At 34.6% G+C, this 21007-nt stretch overlaps 1 protein-coding gene across 2 annotated transcripts; it reads right to left on the bottom strand.

Annotated features, from left to right (window-relative positions):
* Window positions 1–1603: 1603 nt before the first annotated feature.
* LOC111882520 (amino acid transporter AVT1C) lies at window positions 1604–6164 on the bottom strand. 2 transcript variants are annotated; one of them, XM_023878882.3, is made up of 12 exons: window positions 5691–6164; window positions 4910–5124; window positions 4299–4624; window positions 3713–3927; window positions 3592–3615; window positions 3322–3502; window positions 3004–3226; window positions 2784–2919; window positions 2526–2691; window positions 2184–2227; window positions 2004–2066; window positions 1604–1929 (listed from the first exon to the last, which is right to left on the bottom strand). In XM_023878882.3, exons 2-12 carry the CDS (start codon window positions 5089–5091, stop codon window positions 1834–1836), a joined length of 1656 nt encoding a protein of 551 aa, XP_023734650.1. In that variant the 5' UTR covers window positions 5092–5124; window positions 5691–6164; the 3' UTR covers window positions 1604–1833. The 2 variants fall into 2 exon arrangements, with proteins under 2 accessions (XP_023734650.1, XP_023734649.1); XM_023878881.3 differs by having other exon boundaries at window positions 4910–5132; window positions 5691–6162.
* Between the last annotated feature and the right edge of the window lie 14843 nt (window positions 6165–21007).

The following is a 21007-nucleotide window of genomic DNA, read 5'->3' as shown; positions in this document are numbered from 1 at the left end:
TTTCTAATAACATATGATATACATATCTCATTTATAATAATTATAGATAATTTTTAAGGATTATATAGTAATTTTAATGTCCTCTATTATATCCTAGCATTACAAAATGCAACACATACATTATGTCCAATTCGTTCAATGTCCGGTCCGATCTAATATTATATGTGTACCAAACACCAATAGAACATAATTAGATATTTTGACCAATAACCATGCAATCCTTTCCACCCGCAAAATTGTAGCATTCAACTTAATATCAACTTCAATAGAAATATTTAATTATTTATGAAAGGTCTAAAATAAACTTTAATGCCTAAATAAAACCTTGATAAAACGAAAATCAAGATAAGCAAATATTGATGTTTAAAAAAGCAAATAAAAAGTAACTTTTCAAAAGAAAGTTGGGGTTTAAAAAAAAAAAACATTCTACATTTTTAGATAAAGGGTGTATAGTATTTTGTCAAATAGCTTGATAACACAAAGACATCAAAATAAATTTGATTTTAATGTCGTCAAATATTTTGGATAACTTAGACTAATACGATATTCAAAGGGATTTAAGCTAAGATTATGTTTGATACACTGAAACTAATTGTTTTTTATTTTTTGGGTTGTTATATTTGACAAACCACAATATAGTTTATAAACTAGCCTTTTAACAAGCTTATGCAATTTTTTTTAAAGTTCTCCAAAATATATTAGATATTATTTATATATAAACAAACTCATCATTCCATTCATTCCCCAAAACCATCATTCTCTCCTACCAACCACACCTCTCATAGTTCTCTAAACACAATGATAAACATATGAGTTGAAAATCAATCACAAAAGATCCATCGCTTTAGAAATAGGTATAACATCGATGGTGATAATAACTAATAATTGTTAGCAAGAAAATTGATATCAATTTAGATTTGGTTGTGGTTCTTTTATCAATTAGAACAAAAGATTGTTCTTATATTCGACTTATTGTACTCACCCTCGTTTAGGAGATGGATTTGGTGGAGATATATTGTGATAAATAGATGGTTTATCGACAAATTGTAGATGTAGATCAAATGATAATTTGGCCCACGTATCCTTTGTTCCATATATATATATATATATATATATATATATATATATATATATATATATATATATATATATATATATATATATATATATATATATATATATATATATATATATATATATATATATATATATATATATATATATATATATATATATATATATATATATATATATATATATATATATAGCTAAAAATCAATCCCAATAATTCACATGGAGTTGTATTTTTTTTACTAATATGTCTGGTATATATGACTCTAGCCTCCAGATATCTACGGCACTACACATGAAATGTACTAAGTATTTGTTTTATAATATTGATTTGTCTACCCAACTTTTTTAATGTTATTATATTTCTTAGCTAGCTTATTACATAGTTTTTATCAAACATTATTACTAATATTACTTATAAAAAGTGTAATGAACACGGCCATATAGATGGTAAATATGGAGTACAAGAGTAGTCGTCTAGTAGGCCGTTATAGAAAGATATAGAAATTGCAATACACAGAGCCCCAAAGCATAACGATCATAACTAATTAATTTATTCAAAGAGTACACACGAAAAGGAACATCCCCTCTTCATGCTAAATTGCTAATAGCGTAGAGAGGAGAGAGAGACAAAATTTCATTTTAAACATTCCAACATACAAACAACAACAATAATAACAATATCCCATCAAAAGGGTGTCCTAATCTATTTGTATACTCATAAAGATCAACACTCAAATCAAGCTTAAATATAGATAAATATCAAAACAACTGTTGAATTATCTCAGATAACGCTGTATAGGTTCCAATAACGGAAGACACAGACCCAACAACAATGATGAATACACACACTGATACCTATCAATCAAACCAAAACAGACACCATTAGAATTAATTAGTATTTAAACAAATAAATATTTATATCTTTGTACCTGAAAGCGAGTTGTTTTTCCCTTTAAAATGCTCAAAAAGCAAACACAAGGAAGTATCAACGTCTGCAATAGAAACACCCCACATTAACTTTTACTATATTTTATTTATTTTGATTGCCCTTTGAATCTAGAAAAAAGGCAAGTGCTAAAGCAGAGAATTCTAGACAAATAAGAATATACCACTAGCATAGTGAGTAAAGATCCAATCAATGACATCACAAGACCTGTAGAAATAAAAAAAATGAGCATCTTTAGCTTACATTTATTTATTAGTAATTTACATTTTTGGTCCTTGAGTATAGCTGATTTTTGCAATTTTGGTCTCTATTCCAAGTAGAATGACAACGACTAGTTTTAGTCATCTGAGTATTAACCGATTTTCGCAATTTTGATTCCAAATTATAGTCCTTTTACATGAAATGAGGTCTGAAATTGCAAGAGATGAAGAAAAAAAATTGACTATACTGAGGGACAAAAATGTAATTTAGTGTTGTGAGTATGTGATATGGAAATTGAAGTTACCAAAGAAGGGGATGGAGAGGGCTACAAGCAAAGTAGAGAAGACTAATGCTGTTCTAATGAGGATGGAGTAGACATGAGACTTCATATGGTTTGATGGTATCAACTCCTCAAGGCTCATAGCTACAGGAGATATGGTCAACGCATATTTGGTAAATGGGTTGACCACCTACAAAACAATAAATAAATGGGGAGGAAATAAGTTTTTTTTTTTTTTTTAAAACAAAAGTCTGATAATGTTTTTCAAGTTAAATTAAATACCGTAGTCCAGACAGCAACTTTAGAGGCAATCAGATTTGTGGGGAGGTTTAGGGTATATTGTGATTCTGTTGATTCACCAAACATCATGTATCCCATTATAGCCACTGCAGCATAAAGAACAGCACAGCTCCCAAAGCTGTTCATAAAAATTTAATAAACTTGTGTTTTAACATGTAAAAGAAAAAACTACCTAAGGCTAAGGGTGATAAAATTAGCATACCTGGCTAAGAGTACCATTGGAAATTGACTTCTTTTTGCCATTGATGTATAGATATTAGGAAACACTGCATGTCCTGAATAACAGTACCCATAAAGGCCTATGGCAACAGGGAAAGTCGAGAGGTTTAACGTTTTTGTCGTTTCAATTTGAAACCCCACATCATCCACTAACCCAACCCAAAACAAACAAATCGCCACTAGAATTGACGCGATAACTCCACCAGCTGGATTAAAACCAAAATGATTTAATTGTAGTAAAAATTTATTATAAAACCATTTTGATTTTGATCTTCTGTTAATAAATAGTATAAAGTTTTACCAGATATGTAACTGAGAACACTCATGTTGCGTAGCCAAACTGTGGGAAGGACAGCCAGAGTGATCATAATTGCAAATAAATAATGCGCGTTTAGTATATATCCTCCGAGGTTTAAATGCGCATTTGGAAACAGAGACGATAGGTTATCACTCTCCAAGATAATATATTCAACACAACATGCCTTCAGTGAAAGAAAAAAAAACTAAGTTAAAACATATAATCAAGCCGAATTAAGTAAAACCAAGTCAGTGTCAGATTAGATACACTTACGTATAACTCCACGTACAATATTATCTGCAGTAAAAACAGAAACCAAGAGAAAAAGGGTAAATTGGTCAGAAACAAGACTTTAATGTTTATTTTTTGTTGTTGATGTATGAAATAAACTTACAGAAATGATGAGACGTCCGAGAGTGCCAAAGGCAGCCTGGCCAATATCTGGATAGGTCTCGAGGCCAGGTTGACTATCTAAGCAGTATCGAAGGAGGATACCAGTGTAGAAAGAAAGGACACCAAAGATGAACAATAATGACAATCCTACCCATCCTCCTTCTTTCACTGCAAAAGGAGTTGAAAGAAGTCCAACTCCACAAAGAACATTTATGCCTACACAGTACACAAAAAAGTCATCATGAGAATTTTTTTTTTAAAAAAAATGCCATGTAACTTGATGCTTATATGCAATTATGATCCAGAGATCAGAATCAAAGTTGCATGTCTTCTAAGAGAATTCAAACGTGTGGTCAAACATGGCCTTGGTTAAACTGGGACCAAAAAGTTGTTGGGGTCCATTAATACCATCTTAATCAGATGGGTGAAAGAAATAAAATCTACAAATCAGAAATTGTCCTTCAGGACCCAGAATATGATGGGGCTCCATGGAGTAAACCTAAGACAGAACTAGGACCAATAAATAAATACTGTCGTACATAACTAATAAACATGCCAATACTATAAGCAATTAATATTACACATACCATTAAGCACAGATTGACCATAAGAGCTCTGCCTGGAAAGAGGAAGTTCATGTGAAGCCTTTGAAGATTTGTGATAATGTGGCAACTTCTTAGCAGATGATCCTCGTGGAGGAAGAAGAGAATGAGAACTGCTACGCCTTTCTTGTGGCTGCTGGTTGTCTGTTGATGGTGGCAAGAAAGGTTTGGTTAAACTTGGGAGTATCTCAGGAGTGTGTCTTCTTGTCAGCGTTGAGGAAAGGAATGAACTGCCTAATCGAGACAAGTTGGGAGTCCCCAGAAAGTTCAGGCTCGGGGATGGCACGCTGCTGTACAGATCTATCGATTGCCTGAAACACCCATCATACAATGAAAAATCTTTAAATACTTTCTTTTGATTCAATATCGTACAACTAGATCTTGTTACAAATCGATCACTGCTAATCTTAGTTTGTATCAGATCTTGTTGTTTTATGGTACAAAAAAGTTTCGGAATTCACATAATCCAGTTTGATCATGTCGGTATAACAAGATTCAGTATTAAAATGAATTCAGAATTTCAGCGGAATCTTATCAATTGTTGACTGTATAAGGAATTAAAGTGTAGAATCCAAAAAAGTGGGATGGGGTCATACCTGTAACTTTGAGGCCACGATGGGTTTAAGGAACTAGGTTTGCTTTGATGCTGAGGGTTATCGTCGGAATAATTTGAAAATTCCGAATCATTCCCATCGTCTTCACCTCTAATGGAGTCCTTGTCTTCCTCATCGTCTTCACTCTCGATGAAAAAGGCTTGATCTGATACTGAATTCTTCATTTTCTCACAAATTTCCTAGCCTTCTTTTCAGATCTACGAGACTTCAAACAAAAGAGGTTAATCTTGTGTAAGATAAGCTCTAAACAACATCAACTCAAACGAAGTTATGAAAAATGATGTATGTGACTATGTAAAATTATGTTGTGAACTGGATTTGGATCCATTAAAAAGGGGATAAAATCACGAGCGTGTGTATACACATCAAGCACATGGCAACATGCAAGATAACAGAGGCTAAATTCCTCAAAATTAGCACGCAGATTTATCGGAGATTCAAAAATTCCAGCAATGACTCGGCAAAATCTGGATATCACATGTAAAGAAATTCGAATTGAGGACTAAATTCAACGATAGAACTCCACAAATTAAGCTTTCAGATAGAAGTTAGTAGAAACGAAAAATAAAATTAACCTGATCCGATTTTAGGATTAAGAGCAAATGGACGAATGAAGTTAAAAATGAGAACGAAGAGGAAAACGTCGATTACCACTACAATCAAAATCGAGATTTCAACGCGAATTCCGTGAATAAAACCCAAAACCTCATGGATTACCATATTAGCAAAAGATACAAAAAAAATATAGATATACATATTCTACCTTTTTTAACAAGTGAATTAAGGCTGAGCTGGTGACAGTATCTGCAAATATTCTTCCTGATTCGAAATTAAATCATACAAACATACCCCCACAAATTTCGCACCTTCTATACCAATAAAATCAGCAGAAAAACATGAATCTAAACAGAAAAAAACGAAGACATTGTTGTTCACCAGAGAGCTACAAAAACAGAGCGTTTGCCATCAGAGAAGAGAGTTCAAGAACAGAGTACTCTGTTTCTACTGCTTGCTCTGTTGATGCCTCTCAGCTCTGCTAAATCTGCCATCCATTTTATAATGGCACGGCCATTGTTGCCCCCAACTCTCTCTCTCTCTCACACACACACACACAATTTCGTGGCTTCTCACTCATTCGATTCGATTGTAGCTGACGAAGAAGGCGACAAAGATGCGTACTTGCCTGTGATTGGGGTCTAGCGTAGATTTTGACTCGTAAAACGGAGGCCACGTTCCAATTGAATTTTCATAATTTTAATTAATAAAAACAGAAAAAAAAAATAGCTGCTGTAAATATGTAACTGACAAAAAAAAAAATAATAAAAGAAATTGGTAAACATTTTTCTAATGGAAGTGATTTGTACAAATATTCTTTTTATCATACACGACCATTTATAATTCATTATAGAGTTGTAGAATATAATATTTAAAAACATCAATGGTTGTATATGAAAAAAAATTGTTGTCTGCAAATCATCTCCCTTTTTTAAAAATCTATATCAAGATACCTCGACATAACCCCACTGTAGAGAGTGAGGCCCCCAGAAGCATAAGAACGACTATTTTGGAGCCTAAGGGTGACGTGACATATACAATTATACCCTGTTATAAAAATTGTCACAAAATAATCTCATATTTAGTAAATTTTTAGAATGGATGACGGCTTAAATGGGTAATATAATTTTCATCACAAAATAATTTCATTAAACTTGTTTAACTGTACACATTCAGTCTTTATTACCGCTTATTCCAGGTAAACCGAAAAAAATGGCTTAATATAATAATATATCTCTCACATTTTACACATTTATTCTGTATTCTTTTCACATTTAATTCTTAATATTCTTTTGTTGCAAAATAAATCCTAGTTGTTTTGTATATATTCAATACTTATGATCGGTTTGTTTAAGTTTCTCACAAGATCCTACATGACACAATCATTTATGAGATGTTTGAGGTTATTGATGTTTATGACCACTGCGACCTTAGTTTCTTGGCTGCTTAGGTTTTGTGTTTCGTTTAGATCTTGTGTTTTCAATGTCGTAACTTCATACGATCTCGGGTTTTAACGATCTTTATATTCACTTGTTTGTATTTGTTGTGTTTTGGACATCGTAACCTTTTCATCCAATCTCATATTTTAATGATTTTTATATCCACGCGTTTTTATTTGAGTTTACTACAACTTTCGTTTTGATTACTCCCGTTAAAAGGCGGTATATTTTTTTTACTTACGATCTTTATATACATGTGTTCTTTATGAATATATGTATGAACGTTTTTTTATAAAATCGTAAGTAAAAATATATTATTTTTTAACGTGAGTATTCTAAGTTGTTCATTTGCTTAGGTCTTGTGTATTGAACGTCGTAACTTCTTCACACGATCTTAAATTTTAACGATCTTTATATTCATGTGTTCGTATTTAAGTTTACTACAACTTTTGTTTAGATTACTCCCGTTTAAAAAGTAATTTGATTTTACTTACAATCTTTATATACATGCGTTCTTTATGTGTAACGTCCCAAAAATACCGAGTAAAAATTTCATTTTTAGTAAGTCAAAGCCATTCATTCATTAACCCAAAAGACAACTAGAGTAAAAGTATTTTCAAAACATCAGAGTAAAATCATAAACAATCAATGCATAATAAATCTTCAGGGGATGCAGTGCGATCAAGTTGGGCTCTTCCTTTTGAAACCATATGTATCTGCAAACATTTTAAACATAAATCGTAAACACAAAGCTTAGTGAGTTCCTTATAATACCACATATCATACTAATCAGTGGGCCCAACCCTGGGGTATATTCCAAACCAACATACAATCATGGGCCTTACCCTGAGGTATGTTTCAACCCAAACATGCAATGATGGGCCCAACCCTGAGGTATGCTTCAACCCAAACATACCATAATGGCCCTAGCCATGGGGTTTATCTCAACCTAATCATACCATAATGGGCCCAACCCTGGGGTTTATTTCAACCCAATCATACATGCAATAGTTACAAAGATAGCTAGCATTCTACATAACACAATCCAGTGGGACGACATTAGTGCCTTCGACCCCTAAATACAATGAGAAGACTCACCTGAATTACTCAACAGAAGTCCAATAGCTACCTCAACATCAGAACAACCAACCCAAGCTTCCTAAAACCAAACCAAGACCAACCCTTAGTCAAAACTCAATTCTACCAAAGTTTGACCAAAAGTCAAACTTGTCAAAAAGTCAAAGGTCAAAGCTACGGTCAAAATTGCCAACACCAGTCCTCCATGTTGTGGCTTTCCTTGGTTACGTCGTGGGCACAAAATTCCAAAACAGTCGCTAATTCCCCAGCAGCCACGTTGTGACAGCCTAAGGTTATGTCGTGGGGACTGGTCTGAACAACTCAAACGAGCTTAATCCATTTCCTTCCAATTTCAAGAGCTCCAAAGCTCAGATCTAATCATTTCCAAGGTCTTATTGGATAAAGTTTCTAACTTTATCCATTAGGAATACCCAAACCACTAAGATCTAGACTTTAAGTTTCAAAGGGGCCCAAAAATGCATATTTCTTAACTTAATCCATTGAGTCCAAGTCTCCTACTTCCATATTTGAATCAAAAAGATGTTTAGAGGGATAAAGTTTCCAACTTTATCCATAATAATGCCATAATCATTCAATATCTAAACTTTAATACACTAAAATGGCCTAAAGGACCAAAATAACTTGCATTGCTTAAAGGGAAGGCAAAAGATCATAACTTTCCTAGTCCATGAGGTCCAAGAAACATTCCTAACCGATCAAAAGATGTTGGAGTCCACTTAACTCCAAGATCACTCATAAAATGGACCAAAAGTGCCAAAAACCCCAAATGACAAGATCTAAGGAACTAGATAGCAAGATTGGAACTTTATACTTACAATAGTCCATAAATGCAGTGTCTTTGATGAATCCAAACTTGAATCATCATTCCTTGCAACAAAAAGAACCTTATTGATCTTTAAACTTCATCACAATATCATAAAAAGCACCCAAAAGAGGAGAAATGATAGGGGTGGAGCTCAAATCTTGAATGTGGAGGCTAGGGTTTCTCCTAAGCGGTTCTAGAGGTGATGGAGGCTGATAAAATGGCCAAAAAAGTCGAAACCTTATGCTTAAATATGCTGAAAACTATGAAATCATGGGCTTGGGCCTAATAGACTGCCACACTGTGGGCTCTAATCCCTACTCCGTGGCGACTGTTTTCACCCAAATCCACCTCAACTTTAAACAACCATAACTTCTTCATTTCAACTCGGTTTTCCGCGATCTTTATATCCACATAAAGGTATTGACGATCCCACACTTATTTCTAGTTAATTTTGGCTTAACATATGTCGAAATAAAAATCATAATCCATGAAGGAAGTCTGAAACATCACTTTTCGCATTTTACCCTTTCACTCCAAAACACAAAGCAAAGGCTTAGATCACAAAACCAATGTTATCAAAATCTGATAGGGTTTAAACCATATTCCCATGAAGCCCAAGGCCTTTAATTGATTCATTTATTGTCCACAATCCCGAAATAAGAAACTTATTCGAAACAGTATATTATACCTCTCCCCCGCTTAAACTATATTTTGTCCTCGAAATTCGTCTTGGTTAGGATCTCTAAAAACAATGTCAACATATTCCATAATCTCCCTCTATCCACTTCGAAATCAAGGCATCTATGTTGAGAAGTCAAGAGATCACTCGGAAACCCAAACCTGCCAACTAACAACCCAATACATTGAAAATGCTCAACCGCGGCCACTATCCTTCTCTCCCTAACTGTAAAACCTAACTTCTAGTTAAAAACTCAAACTGGGAACTCTCAAAACTATCACCACAAACCAACTCCATCAATATACTCCCCGAAATCGAGAACCCATCAGTCTAAGCTCCAGAAACTATGCCCTAATACTGATGATCATCCATTTTTAATACTTACCCTTAGTCCCTGACTAGGAACCGTGAGAACAAGTAATCAATGTGCAAGGACAAGGTTTGAAAACTCAAACATTGAGTTAATCTTTAAGATCAACGCCTGCTCTTAATGTATGGTTCCAGTTGAATCTGGTAATACCAGTTAAGACTTGAAGAATATATTCAACAAAGTGTTCAAGTAATAAATGAAGAAAACTTAGAGTATAATCAATGCAAAGATACTTAAAGAACAAGAATAATGTTATGAAATAACTTTGACTTGAAAGAAAAGTGAAAATGATGTAAAGATAATAATTGTTATCTTTGGAGTAAAACGTGAGTTGTTCACTTGTTTATTAATGGTGAAGACATTCACTCCTTAAATAGTGATGGAGGAACATGGTACAAACTGAGAAACATTCCTAGGACTGGATAAAACTCAGTGTTTGACAAACTGTTATCCAAAAGATACATAAAAGAGAAGTCCTATGAACTGTTACATCAATAATAAGACAAAATACATTAAATGCTTGAACATACTATTAATCTCGGAATTGCCCTTCATCTCGGAATGATCTTCATCTCGGAACTTCAACTCATCTCGGACTCAGCGGACATCGAAACTTGATTACTTGTGATTGTTAGAGGTTCACTTTTCATGATTCAACAATCTCCCCTAAGTGAACTTAGCAATCATGTCAGCTTAGCTGGCTTCTTCATTGATAAACACATAAGCTCTGTAGAGCCAATTTCGGACTTCCAGTTACCATTGGTGATGGATTTTTGAAGAATCATGGTGGGGACGAGATGCTTGTCTAGGATTCGGAAGAAATCCTTCTTTTTGGTCTTCTTTTGCTTGTAGATGTATCCCAACATTGGTTCATCAATTGGCCATTCTGCCCGAATTTCTGCTTCAGGCAGCTTGTAGTCAATCTTGGCCAAAAACTTTTCAATTTCGAACAGATGTGCAAGCTCGAAGTCACATCAGCAGAACTCATAAACATAGTCCTTTAGATAGTTCATTTAAACACTATAAGCAGTGATGCTCATTTGATCATTTTGGCGAGTTCGGAAGTGAGCAACAATCGTCAAAATGTCATTTGGATTAATGGAAGGGAAGTCTACGTCCGTGATGGTGATTTGCTTTGATTTGTTCTGAAAGATGCAGTACCTATGCACTAACCAATTCAAATCAAATTTGCTCTGAACTTTTCTTTCGAACCTAGAGATCTTTGTTATTCTCTTTCGAGACCACACTTCCTTTTGAGGTTGTGCATTCACTGAGTAAAATGTCTTTGATCTTTCTCTTTCTGTCCTGAAAATCGTTTGATGATCATCATATGGATGGAGTGGAGAAAACTTGATGTAATATCTTCCATACGGAGAAATTGGGAGATCGAGTTGGTCTGCATCTTGCATTGGTAGATCATAATATATGAATGGCATAATATCCAAATCATGATCCTTTCACGAAAAAGTAGGGATAAGGCCCATCATTGGATTTTGATTGTCTTTAAGAGCTTGGATCCGAATGCTCTCTTCAAGGGCTTGATCTATTTGGGCTTGTGACCATCCTTCGGACTTATTGAAAGTCCGTTCAGGGGTATGCGATTCTGAGACAGGCTTTTTACCTTTGTCTTGATGTTGCTAGTTCAAGTCAGAGATGACTTGTTGAATGTTCTCAGTGATTGTGAACTTTGGAGGTGGAGGAATTAGAGGCTCTTCTGGGATGTCATCAGGCTTCCGAAGAGGAGAACCTTCATCAATTGGAACAAATTCTTTGAGAGGGGATAGGAGGCTTCATGGACTGGTTAACTCGAAATGCGTCGATTTGTGAGTTTGGTTTTCTCTTTGGCCAGTTCACGACTTCGTGGAAGAACGTATGCCAAGGATGATGGCCAGGTCATAGCGGACCATATCCTTTTCTCTTCCTCTGAAATAATTTTCGTCGGAAAGTTTCTTAGAGCTTGACTCTAAGACTTGATTTTGGAACGAAGTATGACTCACCTTAATTGATTTAACCATTTCAACAATTATCGATTCATCTTCTAAGCCATACAAGTGCACTAAGGTGCCTTTAGAGGATCAATTGTGCTATGGTTTTCATAACCATTAAGATGATCATAAAACACAATACTAAAGTACTCTCCTTTTCTTTCAAATTGGAGAAACTTTTATCTTCCTGCCTAATTTGATTCTTCTTACTCGTTCTGCTATACATTGAAACTATTTCAATGTTTCAGAATTACACTTAAACTTGTAAGCATAATCATATTCACTAAGCTTTTTATAAATCATGACGAATAGTCTTATCGTTTTTTGTGGTGGACCCGACCAGTACACAACCAAGTGTACCCGATCCCCTAGTCCTTCACTTGACTCACATATACATATGAACAAGGAATTAGTCTTAATTTCCCAAAGACAAAATTCTCATTCATCATATAATACAAGTCGCATGATTCCAAGTTTTTGTCCAATTGAAACTTGGGTGATGAGAATCTTTCCTTATTTGGTAAATTTAGACACTACCACACACGAAATAATCAAATCCATATAGAAACATACAAACATCGATTTTCACAAATGCCATTGTAAGGAAATATAGAATAAGATAAAACCAAAATTTTCTTTATTTATAAAAACTGTGGAAAATCTTGTCCTTACAATGAAATTACAAATGAAAACTATGTTACTACATGTTTCTAAGCAATCTATCATAACTCCTAAGTAGCAGCTCAAAAATCCGATCATCGAACCATACGATCGAAATCCATCTCTTCGCGATCAGACTCAACATGCTTTTTCTTTAAGCTTCATTTATTTTCATCGATCCTACAAAACATCAAAATGTGATCTTATCACATCATGTATTAAGAATCTTCAAATAGGAACTCAATAGAGTTAGATAGTGGACTTACCTGAAGAAAAGTTATACACTCTGACTTTACCATTCTCATGATCCTTCAGGTAGATAAGGCAACTTCGCAACCAATGCCCATTCTCTTGGAAATAGAAGCAAACAGATTCTTTTGGAATGCCACATACGACAATCTCATACTTAGCCTTTCCCTTTCCCTTGGGAAGATTTATGGACTTCCAATGTTTCCAATGTCAATGTCCATGGAAGTTTGGGAAGTAGATCTTCCAATAAAATTTGCATTACCAGTGCGCCAAATCATTGTTGATTCAACAACAATTAGCAAATAGGTAAGATCGATAAGGGTCATGTTGTGGTCTGTCACATAGTAGTCTTTAACAAACTCACTATATGACTTAGGAAGTGATTGAAGAACCAAGTCAACTGCCAAATTCCTCGAGACAACGACACTCAACATTCTCATATGGTCAATGTGTGACTTCATCTCTAAGTCATGTACACACACAGACCTTCTGTCTTGGTGTTTGCTTGCCAATAGGGTTTGAGTGACCTTGAACTTTTCAAGTCGACGAAAATGTGGGTCAGAGAGAATTATTGGAGGAGGTGGAGGAAGTGAAGTGCGAGTTCTGGGAACATCATCTTCATGAGGAAAACTTTTTCCAAAAGAGCCGGGAAGACCATAATTGTGTGAACTAGACATCTACAAGGGAGAAATTCAAGTTTAGTTGATTTAAGTCCTTAATATAACACCCAAATGAAATATTAAGTCTAGGGCCCAACACAATAATTCACAATTCGGAAGAGGGATGCCGTAATCCAATTGTAAACTATTTGTCGGTAGGTAAATGACGGTTTACCAATTCCACCACGAAAACGAAATTTTTTAAATGAATTTAGTTTTAAATGAAACTCCTAGATCCTTTGAGATTCATTGAACTTTTCAATGGCTTGTTTAATATCGATTATGCCCTTCAACTTTGTGACTGGGATACCAAAGATCACAAACAATGTGTGAATAACCATGCAAATTAGTTTGGTACTCTCGATGTCATTAATTACCTAATCAATGTGTCGGTTAACCACACACGCTCCATTGATCAATGACAATTTACGAGAAACCCGTTTCCATCCTTCATCAGTCCACATTAATGTGCCGATTAACGACACATTCTCCATTAACTGACCAATAAGGTGCAATGTGCAATTTCATGGGTTAGCATCAAATTCACATTTTTTCCTAAAGTAACTAAGATTGGGAATTTATAAAGTGTTTAGTTACTTTGTATTTCATTATACTTTTAATGAAGATTTAAGTGTCCTATCAAACCTGTTCGACTAACGTCCCTCCACTGGTCAAGGGTGCGGTGGGTAAGGGTGGATACCCAATGGCGATCATTTTACAGGTCGCTTGCTTAAACACCCCTTATAGACCAACTTCGTGAATGAGGCCAGTAAGACTGACTTTTTACTTATACATATATAATCTATTAAACTTTTAATTTTATATAGTATAAGAGTGTATTTTATACATTTAAAATGCTTTTTAGTTTAAACTATTAATTAAACTATACTCTTAGTTTAATTAAAATTGAACCATGTGATTATGGATTTATTAATATCTTGTCACTAAACACTTTAATTAATTAAATAAAATCCATAAATGTGTAATTTGAACTATTCAAAGCATCAAGGTTCTAAATATAAAAATTCAAAATTAAAAGTTATTTAATTAATTTTTAAGTTATGAACCTAAAAGTTGCATCTTTTTGAAACCTTTCAATTACAAGAGTTAATATTTTCATGAATGAGACTTTTCATATTCCATAACTTGAGGGCAAGTTATGAAACTCTTAAAAACTTTTGGATTCCATAATTTATGGACTTAAATTTATAACTCCTTTAAACCTTTTAGAGTTCCAAAACTTAAAGACAAGTTTTGTAACTCTTCAAAAACATTTAGATCAAATTTTAAACTTATAAAATAACCATTTTATCTCTTACTAATTTGACCTAATGCAACTCTTATAGCAAAATGATTCAAATTTTACAAATAATTAGTTTTTTCACAAAATTAAGTAATTATCTTAAAATTTGGCAATCATCATGTTATTGGATGGGGATAATCATTACCATATCAATAAAATCAAATTTTATGAACCAAAACATTTTGTGGTAATGATCATAATCCAAAACTGACCAAAAAACCCGAAAAATTTGCCAACTGATGATCCAACTCGTCGAGCCAGGCTATGGACTCGTTGAGTTCATGGTAATATGAGTCAATTCGTCGAGTCCACTCATGGGACTCGTCGAGTCCAGCAGTCAGATAGCAAAAATCATAATTTTTAAACTTATAAAATAACCATTTTATCTTTTACCAATTTGACCTAATGCAACTCTTATAGCAAAATGATTCAAATTTTACAAATAATTAGTTTTTTTCACAAAATCAAGTAATTATCTTAAAATTTGGAAATCATCATGTTATTGGATGGGGATAATCATTACCATATCAACAAAATCAAATTTTATGAACCAAAACATTTTGTGGTAATGATCCTAATCCAAAATTGGCCAAAAAAGCCGAAAAATTTGCCAACTGATGATCCAACTCGTCGAGCCAGGCTACGGACTCGTTGAGTTCATGGTAATATAAGCCGATTCGTCGAGTCCACTCATGGGACTCGTCGAGTCCAGCAATCAGATAGCAAAAATCATAATTTTCAGCTTCGAAAATTAACTAATGCATCTATATAACAAAAAACAACTCATGGCTCTGATACCACTGTTGGTTTTATGTGCTCTAACATCCCTATGGTGCACATACAACCCTCATGCTTTGGATCTAAGTTTTCTCTAGTTATACATGCAATAAAAATTATCCGAAGCATGAAGCCTACAAGTAGCATACAATTTATGTATGAACCATAAAAACTAGTTAGAATATTACCTCTTGTTGTAGCTTGTTGAATTTGGCCTTTTGAGAGCTTAGCACGTCAAGTGCGATGCCTCAAACGGTTCACAAGACACCATGAACAATCGGATGAATATGAGAGAGAGATTTGGAGACAAAAAATCAGCTAGGTCTTCCTATTTTCTCGTAGGTCCGATTTTAGGCTTAAGGAAATACATATATAGTGTAGAATTCCAAGAGTCATATGAAAACCCTAATTCTTACACTTAGGCTTATGATCCAATAACTCATACATACTAACTCTTCATGGAAACTTACATAAACTTAGTCTATCATGGATCAATAGCCCAAACCATATGTATCACTGATTTACATAATCAGTCCCCGTTAATTTAATTAGTCTCTTTTGATCACTTAATTAATTATTGATCAATACTAATTAAATAATATGATTTGTCAATTTAATATATTATACTTATAATACATTAATAAATCACAAATAACCTCTTTCTCAAATATCCATCCTATCAAATTGCCCTGGTGAATGGAACCCGAAATGAACCATGCTACTCTCGGGTCAAGTACATACCAATTATAGTTATGGGCTTAGACCCCTAATCCAACATATGATGCTCCCCTTAAACTTCTGAACTGGAGATATCAATATTGTCCTCGTTCGGAAAGTCAAAGAAGTTAACATTGTTGTCGTTGTTCGTAATTGGATCAAATTCAGCACATTGATCCACTGCATCTTGGAATCCTTCAAGATTTGATTCAAGAGAGGGAAGACCATTCTCACCCTCAACATGATAAGATTGAATTTGTTTAGAATCAAACGGATGAAAAGTAGGGTTCGGACAAGAAATATTTTGGAAAATTTGAGCTGCAGTTGAGGACGGCCTTGATCGAGATTCCAAATCAAGAGTTGTTTCTGATGGTCCGAACAGGGTTTCAAAGTCAACTTCATGAATAATTTGAGGATTTGGACATCCTAGTGTTGGAGCATCGGACTCCATGATGTGGTTAGTAACATGAGTTGGGCCAGAATTCCGAACATAGTTGTCATAGAAGGTGACATCAAAACTTTCTTCAAGACCACGAGTCTGACGATTCAGAAATTGGTAAGCTTTTGATTTTGCAGAGTATCCAAGGAAGATTGCTTCGTCGGCTTTAGGTTGAAATTCCGTGAGTTGATTACAATTGTTTTTTTATAAAGCACCAACAGTTAAAGGCATGTAGAAATGCGATACTCGACTTACGACCATTTGTGGCTTCGTACGGTGTCATGTTGAGCCATTGATTGATGATGCTTCGATTCTGAGTGAAGCAGGAAATGGACTCAACTTCAGCCCAAATATAAAGTTGAAGATTTGCAAAGTTGAGCATCGATCAAGCAGCTTCAATGAGAGTTCTGTTTCTTCTTTCTACCACACCGTTTTATTGAGGAGTGTAGGGAGCTGAGAAATTGTGGTCAATGCCTTTGTCGGAGAGGAATTTTTCAATGGTGACATTGGTGAATTCCGAGCCATTATCACTTCGGATCCGTCTTACAGGTAGTTTGACGAGAACTTCAATTCTTTGATAAAATTGTTGAGTTTCGAGGCTGTCTCAGATTTCAGCCTGAGGAAGAAGACCCAAGTGAACCTTGTAAAATCATCCATAATCACAAGAATGTAATTTTTTTAATGCATACTTTCTACTGTAGAAGGTCTATAAAGATCAATGTGAAGGAGTTCTAATGGTTCCGAAATTGATTTTTCGATAATAACAAGATGACGTTTCTTTGATTGCTTCACACATTCATACGCATCACACAAATGATCATTTTCAAACATGAGGAGTGGAAGACCTCTGACCATTTCACCGGAAACAAGATCATTCATATATCAGAAGTTTAAGTGAGCAAACCTCCAATGCCATAACCAACTGACATTAGGAACGAATTTTGAGAGTAGACAAAGTTGAGGTTTGCCGATGATCATGTTGATGTCAAGAGGATACATATTCTTGTTGCGATTTGATTTTTTGAGACATTCCTTCCGGTTTTCTATCACGACGTAGTTGTGCTTTTTATAGAACTCAAATCGTCGGTTGGAGTTAGTGAGTGGAGCCACACTTATCAAATTATGCCTCAAGTCAACAACATATGCCACATTTGAGACAAGGAAATTGCCATTGGTGAGGATGCCATAACCTTTAATATGAGAGTTAGAGTTGTTGTCATACGTAACATAGCCAACATTTGGTGAGAGTTGAAGATCACGCATAAAACTTTTCTGCCCCGTCATGTGCATGGAACAAGTGTTATCAATATACCATATTGTATCTTGTTCCGAAGCATAGAGTGCCTACAAAAATTAGTGAATTTTGGAGTTTTTAGGCTCCGAGTTAGATTTTGGGACTTGGGCACGGGCTTTGGACTTATGTTGTGACTTTTGAGCAACGGATGTCTTAGAAGGTTTATTCCGAGATTCTTTTGGAAAGAAGCAGAAAACCATGGTCTTCTCATTGATCCAGAAATCATATTCAACAACAGGTTGTTTGGAAACAATTTTTCTTGGAGTAACAGTTTTTGAAGTTGTAGGAGTCACAATGTCACTTGGAGTTGTAGTTTCGTTTTTGGCATTTTTAACTTTCCACTCAAAAATTTGGTTTGAATCTTTTAAATTTATTTGAGTAATAGTGTTTTTGGTAACTCGTTCTTTGGTTGCTACTTTTGATGGCACATTTGGTTTGAAAAGCTGTTGTAGTTTGAAAATTGTACCATTAGATTTAGCAATGAACACAGTGGAAACTACCCGAGAAGAGTTAGTATTTGTGGGATGAGTATCAACAACAGTTTTTTTGGGAATGGGACTGACAACTTTGTTTTGAGCCACCAAACTAGGAGGATTAGAAGGCCTCTTAAGGATCTTAACATGCACAAATGTGTTGTGGTTCCTAGTGGATGGGCTCATAGTCTGAGATACTTTCTTCTTAGAATTTTTAATGAATCTGGAGTCATGTCTTGACCTAATTTCTTTTTTGATAGCATTTTTGGCTTCTACCTTAGGATCGACGACATCTTTCCTATTTAATGATGTTTCTTCCTGGAGTCAGATGATGACTTGGAATATTGGCCTGCAGATCGGTTGTTAAACATAGGTTTGATTGGCACTAATGTTGTTTTTGAAATCACTTGAGAATTAGAAACACAAGAGTCAGATGAATAATCTACTAAGATTTCTTCTTCTATGTCACTATTAAAAGATGCCCAGACAAAATCCGATTTATCAGAGTTAGGTTCGGTTGTCGCCGAAATTATTTCCTCAACAACACAATTGTTAGGAGGAATGTGGTTCAGAATTTGAACAACAATATGGGTGACGCTAGGGAAGGGTTCCAAGGTCTAATTCAGGTCCAGGGTATCAGAGGCGGAGGAGGCATGGAATCAGGACACTTGGCAACCATTAGTTGAAACTCAGGAATCAAATATGAAAACCGGTCCGACGTCTCAGAAAGGGGTGACAATGGTGAGACAGGGGTATCCGAATATGTGTGGTTCGGAACATCGCTTCTGAGACCAATTGGTTTTCGGAAACTCGCTTCTGAGACCAGGTGCTTTGGACCAAGGATGAAGAAATTTATGAGTCATCCGTTCAGTGGATTCAAGAATATCTATAACATGACGAAACTAATGGAAAATTAACGATTTGGTCCGATGACCTGCCGAACATGTCAAAAAGGACTAAAGTGAATAAATTAGTTGGTTTCTTGGGCTTTTTTATTCAAAAAGTTAAAAAGTCGAGACTTTTCTATTCAAAAAATAAATTTTAGGACTTTATTAAAATTTTCCCAAAATATTGGGACTTTTCTGAATATTTCCCTTCACCAATGTGCAAATACAAGAAAGAAAACCCTAGACTTTGATACCACTGATGGGTTATGGAGGTTACAAGATCAATGCCATAAGCGGAAAATAATCAAAAAACAATTTCAATTAATTAGGGCACATGCAACCTAGTTTGATCTATGTCTTTCAAGTAAAGCAATGAAACCTAGGCTACAAAACTTTTCCTATGAACTAACTAACTCATAAGAACAAGAAATACTAAACTCGAAGATTGTTTTTGTAAACAATCTTGAATCCTTACTTGAAAACCTTTCGGAGCAAGCACCACAAGTGTCACGTCTCTAATGGTTCACACACAAACCCTAACAACCAAGGATCTTGAAGAGAGAGAGAGGTGTAGAGAAAAACTTCGGCCCTAATCCTCTTGGAAGAGTCATGAATGAAATATCAAGTCCTTAGGGTTTATATAAGAGTCTAGGAAGGTGTTGGATAAGGCAGGTATCTCCAAGATAACCCTAATCCCTTAACTTCCTCCCTAAGGCATCTAAGGCACCCTTAGAGCCCAAAGAAACCCTAGAAGGCTTCTAGATTTCGTTCCCCCTCTTTATGGGAGGTTCTAGAATTCCTCAATGCTCAACTATTGAACATTGTCACCTTTAGTCCACTTATTTTTAATTAATCCAATTAATCCCAAAATTATTTCTAATTAATTTATGATTAATTATTAATTAAATAATACTATTTCCATCTAATATATTATTCTCATAATATATTAACAAATTATTTATTTTGATTTCTAATTAATTTATTAACCATTTAATAAATTAATAAATCATTCTCTCTCTCTCTCTAAAAGTTATCATATTCAGTTGTTAGGTTTGATGACAACCCAAAATGACTGTGCTACCATCAATTTATGTTTATACCAATTATACTTATGGGTTTAGACACCTAATCCAACAATATATTGCTAAGGAATCCCCTAAGCATTATTGTGTATCCTGAAAATGATCCTTAGGATAGGTCCCTTGAATTATATGTCTTAGGGACAAAAAGTTAGGATAACGAGAATGGTTAATCGGGTTGAATGATTTGATGAAAATATATAATTAAAAGAATTTAATTACTGTGGGTTTAAAACTCTATGTGCTCACCAGGATCCTAAGCCTGACCCACTCAGTTTATTGTATTATAGGTAGTGGCATGAGAGCACATATGTGATGATTAAATGAGAGATTTATGGATTATAGGCTAGTAGAATAATAGATGCTTGTAAGACATGTATTATTCCGTTTATGCTTATGTACTATATTGACGATTACATCCTAACGTTTTTAATATGAATAAAATACATTTCTTCGGAAATGCTTTAAAAATATCTTTATCATATTTTTGGAAACAAATTCCACAATATTATTCTTCAAAAAAAAAAAAGATACTCTCGTTTTAAATAAGCATAAATAAATAGGTATTTTCTAGCTGTGAAATTGGGGATGTCACAGTTGCTATCAGAGCAT

This window comes from Lactuca sativa, chromosome 2 (assembly GCF_002870075.4).
Source record: "Lactuca sativa cultivar Salinas chromosome 2, Lsat_Salinas_v11, whole genome shotgun sequence".
Lineage (NCBI taxonomy): Eukaryota > Viridiplantae > Streptophyta > Magnoliopsida > Asterales > Asteraceae > Lactuca > Lactuca sativa.
Note: the sequence above shows the minus strand (reverse complement) of the source record. Positions and strands in the feature narration are given on the sequence as shown.